The sequence below is a fragment of the Triticum urartu genome, chromosome 3A, assembly GCF_056163025.1.
Source record: "Triticum urartu cultivar PI428250 chromosome 3A, HENAU_Tu73, whole genome shotgun sequence".
NCBI classification, from domain to species: Eukaryota; Viridiplantae; Streptophyta; class Magnoliopsida; order Poales; family Poaceae; genus Triticum; species Triticum urartu.
In genome coordinates, this window is record NC_141875.1 from 71,371,019 (window position 1) to 71,379,265 (window position 8,247).

At 47.8% G+C, this 8,247-nt stretch overlaps 1 protein-coding gene across 1 annotated transcript; it reads right to left on the bottom strand.

Moving 5' to 3' along the window:
- Positions 1–1,093: 1,093 nt before the first annotated feature.
- LOC125542911 (profilin) lies at positions 1,094–4,095 on the bottom strand. The gene is made up of 3 exons (XM_048706135.2): positions 3,850–4,095; positions 2,955–3,092; positions 1,094–1,530 (listed from the first exon to the last, which is right to left on the bottom strand). Exons 1-3 carry the CDS (start codon positions 3,970–3,972, stop codon positions 1,396–1,398), a joined length of 396 nt encoding a protein of 131 aa, XP_048562092.1. The 5' UTR covers positions 3,973–4,095; the 3' UTR covers positions 1,094–1,395.
- Between the last annotated feature and the right edge of the window lie 4,152 nt (positions 4,096–8,247).

Below are 8,247 nucleotides of genomic sequence, written 5' to 3' on the forward strand. Positions count from 1 at the left end.
TCAGAAAATGTTCTAATATTTTTAAAAATGTTTGTGACTTGTGCAGTTGTTTGTGATTTCGAAAATATTCCTGATTTCAAAAATTCTTCATGATTTCAATTTTTTTCCTGAATTAAAAAAACTTTCCTGCACTTCAAAAAATGTTCTCAAATATGTGAATTCATCAGTTAAAAAATAATTCACAAACTTCAAAAAAATATGCACAGAATTGTAAAAATCTTCTTGACTTCTGAAATTGTTTGTGATTTACAAAATATTCATGGTTTTAAAAATTGGTCATGATTTCAAAAAATGTTGACAATTTTGTTTTCATAGTTTTTGTAAAATGTGCGTAAGTTTGGAAAAGTGTTCACAAATTTCATAAATAGTTCTAGAAATTCAAAAATTGTTCACAAATTTTGAAATTTGTTGCGATCTTTAAAATAAAACACGAACTAAAAAATGTTTCATGATTTATAAAACGGTTTACCAATTTTTTAGAACTTGGGAATTTGATTAAAAAATGAAAAGTAGAAATGGTTAGGGAAAATGGAAAAAAAATAAAATAAAACCGGAGGTAAAAACCCGTTTTCCAAAACCAGAAGGAAAAAACCGTTTCCCAAATTCACCTGGCGAGCGAGGCGGGCAACGGGGATGCGCATTTGGACCTACGCGATGAACAGGATCCCAGTCATCAACAGTGAATTTCCACCTTATCTCATTTTTCGTATCTCCAGTCAAGCTTATTTCCTGTAAAGTGTACCAAAGATTGAAGACTTCTTGTATGTGCATCGACGAAATGCCATGTTGCACGTTAGTGTATCTGATTCAGCCGTTGTTCCGCATAGCCTTACGAACTTTGCATTTCTTGCGTTTGGATAACTCGGCTTGCATCCATGAAACCAAGGCGAGTGCCAACAAAAAATGGCAGTCTTCTCGTCCCTAACTGTAACGATGACTTCCGTGTAAAATAGATCCATGTCCTGATCGTCACAGGCAGTGTCAAAGCCTACCCAGGCCCTTCCAAGCAAACCAGGGCCACCCTAGGCGCAATGTGGTACTGTACTTCTGAAATTGCACCTGCCCGAATTATATTTTGTAATAAGACATAAAATTGTCTCATCAGAACTATTATGTGAATTTTGCAACAGATAACATTTGATAAAGCAATCATCGTCAACACATTTTCATCCACTGCAGGGTATCATCGGTAAGATGAAAGCTACTAGATGCGCAAAAATATGACAACGTTTAAAGATTACACATAAGCCCCATGACATATAGGAAGCAACTCCAACATAACGAGTAACCACCACTTGTTCAAACATATCCGGATGTGTGCTAATTATTCATGGGGTATGCGGTAGTACATTTCGATAGGCATAAGCCCAGTTGGCCCAGACTAGGACTCTGAGTTCAGAAGCCCTGCTCAAGAAGGTAATCGCCGAGCCTCTCAACCACCATGTTGCACTGTCCAGGAGTCATTGGTTCCTCGTAGATTCCAATGATAATGGCTAGACTCGTCTTCTTGATTGTAACCCCTCCTGACCCCTGCAGAGAAAGCACCATTGATGAGATATAAGATGCAAAATGTTCGACATTAGGGAACAGCCCGTAGCCCGTACTAACACATCTTACTTTGAAGTAAACTTGTCAACTTTCTTGTGCTGAAATACTACTGCATTAATTTAGTTTCAGGAAAAATAGAAGTGTGATCAGTCAACTTCCAGTTAAAGTTTGGATTGATCATATAAGCTGAAATACTGACCACCACTAGAGGGAAACTGTAGAACAACTTACAAATCTAGATGATTCTTAAGACGCTAAAACTATTAACAGAAGAAATGATCTTTTATCATCACTAAAATACCAAGGCAGAGCGAATTAGAGACTAATCAATGCATACATAATTTGTTTGTGACCCAACTTAAACTGAATGAATATTTTTGCTATCCGAAGTCAGGGACTTCTGCATGCTTGTAACCCACTTGTCAACCATAGGTGTGACCGTGTGAGGTTCATGATGATAACATTTTTCTTTCGTGCAATCTAGGCAGTGTGCCTTGTGTACTAGTGAACGCATTCCTAGTATATTGTGCACACGGTAATTTTTCAGTTTCCCTCTAGTGCCTGGTGACCAGTAGAGCTGCTATTTTAGTCAGTATTATTATTGACACCAGTATGAAAACCTTGCTTGTAACTTGTAAGCAACAGAATGGTAGATTGAAGCTTGTCAAGTTGCAAGAGAGTATGTTAAACTCAATATTTTCTGACTAGTAAAGAATTGTCACTGAATATCAGAGATGTTTCAACTGTCTGACAAATGTAGCAGGTGGTGGTGAGTTTTACTTGCATTTCAACTCTTATTTCTCAACCCTTTACAACAGAGTGGCTATTTTGTGCAAAAAAAAGAGTTAAGTACAAATGTATATATAACATGCTTCCTATGTAACATCCAGTCATCATCTTTTATTTGAAAGGCAGAGTGATATTGTTATAGCTTTGTTCTTAATCGGAAAGCATGTTGCAATTGTATTCCATTACGCTGTGGGTAAGATAGATTTCAAGTTAACTTTTTCTCCAAAAAAGTCAAATTTTCCCTGAGTGTCCAGCTCCTGGGTGGCTTGCTCAACATTTTATATGGTACAAGAAGGATTCATATGAACGATGTGACCATACAGCTACAGAAGCTAACTCATACAGCTAGTAATTCCTTTGCCCAGGAGAGCCAAGACCAAAGAGCAAGACCAAGGATTCGTATGAACAATTTGACCATACGGCTACAGAAGACCAGTGTCTGATTCATAAGTATTTAAGACATGATTACAGTCCATGTTCCGATGTTAATTCTTTATTTCTGCATGCATTATAAGCCGATATAATGAAGTCTGCTCTCCTACTTTCGAAGAAACTTTGTAACACCATGGTTTCTTTAAAGGAGTCTAGTGGTAGAAAATGGAATGCCAGGTCCTAACCTTTTTGCCCCGAATGACAGCCCCAGGTTCACCTTGAATAACCATGTACTTTGTACCACCAAGGAATAATCCAGTTGGTGCTAAAGAGCCTGGTTCATCGAAGTCATTTAGTACTGCAGTAATTTCTTCAGGTTTGACCTGTGGAATGTAGAAACACACTGATCATAAGTCATGAGAATGATGCAATATAATCTTTCAAAACCGTAAAAAGTAACGCTGTAAGATAAAGAGAGCAAAGGTTTGCAAACTGAACATACAAACTCATGGATTGACAAAAAAACATACTGAAGATGCAAACTAATGGTGTCACAAAAAAAGCATACTGAGCAGTGGATCTTCCTTCCCCAACAATTAAAAATTACGAAGCCACGGCCCAATACAGTTCGAAATAGTAGTTAGCACAAACAAACTTTATGCTCCCTGCAATCTGATGATCCAAGCCATGTCTCTAGAAGAATTACTTCTACCACCAATTTGATACATTTTATTTTGGTAATTATTATGTGTTTTAGGCTAGCCGGAAAATAAACTTTTGGTCCGTATGGCCACATAGATATCACCGGGCAATGTGCTTCTATCTATTCATAGTTTCGGATGCTTATATATAACAAAAATTTCATCAGAAGTAAGCACATGTGTACTTGAAACCTAGCCCTGAAGGAGCCGCGTTAACCACAGGAGGTAGAACCAACCAACTGCATTGGTACTTTGTAATACATCCTAGATTACGATTGCGACAAGCAGGTAAAAATCGATTCCCCAGCGGATCAGGCCCGCGGTAACCCAGACAAGCGAGATCTTAGCCGAGTCAAACATATATTGACCAGGTAAAACTAAGTAAAACAGAGCAGGGAGCATCAATGGGTAGACAATCTAAAGGGAGGAGAAGGAGGACCTCAGGGAAGGGCTCGGACTGCGCCCAGACGGCGCCGTCGTGGCCGAGGATGGCGGCGGCGGTGAGGCGCTGGCCGTCGATGTCGCAGAGCAGCTGCTCGTCAACGTACGTCTGCCACGACATCCTCCTCCCTCCTCGCTCGCCTGCTCGCGGGATCTTTTTTCTCTCCCGAGATTTTTGCTCGCTCGTGGGGTGGCAGTGGCAGGCAGGTTGTGATGCTGCTGGTTTTCTCCTGCGAGTCGCGTACTTATGCGACGCCCGCGAAGACGTGTGTCTAGTCTTAGTCTACAGGTTGGCACGACTCCTCCGTCCAATGTGGGAATCCATTCATTCGTTCGCTCCCTGGCGACAACGAAGCGGAATTGTTTTCCTTCCAAATATTTTTACGATTCGATGCTTCTTCCCTGGAGTGGACGGCCTCAAACGTTACCTGGCCTCACGTCGATTGACATTAGTGATGTTATACAGTGCTATTTTAGTGTTTTTTTGCGTCACCTTTGGCCAAGATATGATCCACTTTTGCGTCGCATCAGATCTTCGTCGAGCCTGTCTGGTGCTTGGCTTGCTCTGCTTTTGATGTGGTGTGTTTGTTCGACGCGTGGTGCGTGGCACGACCTCCTTTGTGGAAGGGACAAGGCGTAGAAGCTTCGGTTGGAGCATGACCTCGTAGCGTATCTGCTCTTTGCTGTCGGCCAGTGTTCCTTCCAGCGCTCGAGATAGACCTTCTCCTGCTCCGGCGTCGCGGCGAAGTAGACGGGAGGCGTGCTCACCCTCTCGCGGTACGGGCCCGTCCATGAGTAGGCCTCCTCCGGCCAAGTGGGTGGAGGCGGGAAGCGCTTACGCGTCGGCTCCGGCTCCGGCCCCGGCTTGGGCTAGACGGGCGGCGACAATGGCGGTGGCAGCACGAAGAGCGGAATGTGGACGGAGTCCCCCGCCGCCAACAGGACAAGGACTTGCCCCAGCCCATCCCAGTGCGTGTCCTCCTCGAGGCGGCTAGCCTCCATCGCGTGCTGCAGGGCCTCCTCGAGGGCGGCTTGGTACTCCGCCTCCGCCTCCATGTCCTCCGGATCTACCTGCGGGGGCGGCGGTGGGAACGGCGACGGGACGACGTCGACACCCGAGCGCCGTTGCTCCTCGTGTTCGAGGGCGAACCACGCCTCCCAGTTGGGGGAGTCGGCGGCGTACTCTAGCAACCGACGCTGCTCCGGCGGGAGCTGCGCGCGGCGCCTGCGTACCTCGTTGTCGTGCGCTGGCTACGCGGAACCGTCGGCACGGGGATCCGCTGCGGATCCAGATGCCAATGGTGCAGCAGCGTGACATCGGGGTACGACAGTGGTTGCCTGTACTCCCAGTGCCATCACGCTTGGTGCACCGGGATGTGCAGGCGCCGACGACCATGGCGAAAACGCGGCGCCGCCGGAGGAGGAGGGAGAAGGGGAGCACGAGAGGACAAGGCGCCAGGGGTGCCCTTGCCCTTGCCATTGTTGCTGCCGAAGAGGCCCATGGGCGCGCTAGGGTTTGCGGTCGTCAGTGAGGAAGCAAAGGGAGTGATGGGGGGCTAGATGTGGACGGGAGAAGTGGATGAGGCCGACCCCGCCGCACGCGTAGTTAAAAAAGGACGCTTCCACTGGTTGACGCGTGGGCCCGCTGTCGGTGCTCGTCATAAATCAGATGATCGATGGCGGTTGGGTGGCCTACAAGTGGGGACGCGGCGGACGGCGAGGGGACGCGCGGCGCGTCCACTTCGCGTCCGCGCCGACGCATTCCACGCACAATTTTGGGCCGGAAATGGGTCGGCGCGGACGCCAGGCGGACACGATTTGAGCTTGGGTCGGCGCGTTGGGCCTTCACTTTTGTCCGCGCAGACCCAAACGAACGCGGGCGAACGAAATGGATCGCCCCATTGGAGTTGCTCCAATCTACATGTAAAGGTTAACGTGTGTGTCATTTTTGATCGTACAACCTTACTACTGTGAGAAAGCAATCCTATTTGCGGATATTCTTTATGACTAGATCCACATATCCTCTCTCTCCTATACCTGGCCATCCCTTGGGCCGGGCCGGGCCTGAGCAAGCCTGATGTAGAAATCCCAGGCCCGGGCCTGGCATAGGCGCGTGCCTAGAAATCAGGCCCAAGCCCGGTCCGTCAACGCAAAAGCCCGTCGGGCCTTTTTGTTAACACGCAAATATGACGGGTCCGGGCCCGGCCCGGCCTTCGGGCTCAATATCTAGGCCCAGCCCCAGCCCATGAGGAGCGTCGGGCTGGGCTTTTTCGGGCCGGGTCGTGTCAGGCTGCCCATGGCCAGGTAGGCTCCCTCCCTCTCTTCAACCTAATAATCCTGTAAATCCAACTCATTAGAAACTCTTTGTATGTGTAACTTTACTCGCTATGAAATGAGTAATGCTAGACACCCGATGAGTGTACAAAGTATTAACTGAATGGTTAGGAATAAGTGAAACAAATTAGAAACATAAGCTCGATATATGTGAGTGTGTAGAAGGGATCCCAACGCCCATCCCCAAACGGACATGTAAAAGTCAGCATGTGTATTATGTAAAGGACATGTAAAGGGCAGGTTTAATGAGAAGGAAGGAGCCAATAATTTACATATAAAGGTCAGCGTGTGTATCATTTTTGGTCATACAACCTTACTACTGTGAGAAATCAATCCTATTTACGGATATTCCTTACCGACTAGATCTACATATCCTCTCTCCCTCCTATACCTGGCCATCCCTCGGGTCAGGTCGGGCTTTGGACAGGGCCTGACCAAGCCCGACATAGAAATCCCAGGCCCGGCCCAGGTGTCGGGCCTAGAAATCAGGCCCAAGCCCCGCCCGTCAACGTAAAAGCCCGTTGTGCCTCTTCGTTAACTCACGAATATGACGTGCCTGGGCCCGGCCCGGCCTTCGGGCTCAATATCTAGGCCCAGGCCCGGCCCGTGAGGAGCGTCGGCCTGGGCTTTTTTGGGTCGGGTCGGGTCAGGCTGCCCATGGCCAGGTAGGCTCCCTCCCTCTCTCCAACCTAATAATCCTGTAAGTCCAACTCATTAGAAATTTATCGTATGTGTAACTTTGCTCGCTGTGAAATGAGTAATCCTAGACACACGATGAGTGTACGAAGGATTAACTGAATGGTTAGAAATGAGTGAAACAAATCAGAAACAGAAGCTCGAAATCTGTGAGTGTGTAGAAGGGCATTCCAACGCCCATCCCCGAACGAACATGTAAAGGTCAGCGCATGTATCATGTAAAGGACATGTAAAGGGCAGGTTTAATGAGGAGGAAGGAACCCATAATCTACACGTAAAGGTCAGTGTGTGTATCATTTTTGGTCATACAACCTTACTACTATGAGAAAGCAATCCTATTTACGGATATCCTTTACCGACTAGATCTACATATCCTCTCTCCCTCCTATACCTGGCCATCCCTCGGGTCGGGCCAGGCTTCGGGCCGGGCCTGACCAAGCCTGACGTAGAAATCCCAGGCCCAGGCCCGGCCCAGGCATCGGGCCTAGAAAACAGGCCCAAGACCGGCCCGTCAACATAAAAGCTTGCCGGGCCTCTTCGTTAACTCGCAAATATGACGGGCCCGGGCCGGCCTTCGGCCTAGGTATCTAGGCCCAGTCTCGACCCATGAGGAGCGTCGGGCTGGGCTTTTTCGGGTCGGGTCGGGTTGGGTCAGGCTACCCATGGCCAGGTAGGCTCCCTCCCTCTCTCCAACCTAATAATCCTGTAAGTCCAACTCATTAGAAATTTTTCGTATGTGTAACTTTGCTCGCTATGAAATGAGTAATGCTAGACACACGATGAGTGTACGAAGGATTAACTGAATGGTTAGGAATGAGTGAAATAAATCGGAAACAGAAGCTCGAAATATGTGAGTGTGTACAAGGGCATCCCAACGCCCATCCCCAAACGGACATGTAAACGCCAGCGTGTGTATCATGTAAAGGACATGTAATGGGCGGGTTTAACGAGGAGGAAGGAGCCCATAATCTACATGTAAAGGTCAGCGTGTGTATCATTTTTGGTCATACAACCTTACTACTTTGAGAAAGCAATCCTATTTACGGATATTATTTACTGACTAGATCTACATATCCTCTCTCCCTCCTATACCTGGACATCCCTCGGGCCGTGTCGGGATTCGGGCCGGGCCTGACCAAGCCCAACGTAGAAATCCCAGGCCTGGGCCCGGCCCAGGCGTCGGGCCTAGAAATCAGGCCCAAGCCCGGCCCATCAACGTAAAAGCCCGCAGGCCTCTTCGTTAACTCGCAAATATGACGGGCCCGGGCCCGGGCCCGGCCCATGAGGAGCGTCGGGCTGGGCTTTTTCGGGCCGGGTCGGGTCACGCTGCCCATGGCCAGGTAGGCTCCCTCCCTCTCTCCAACCT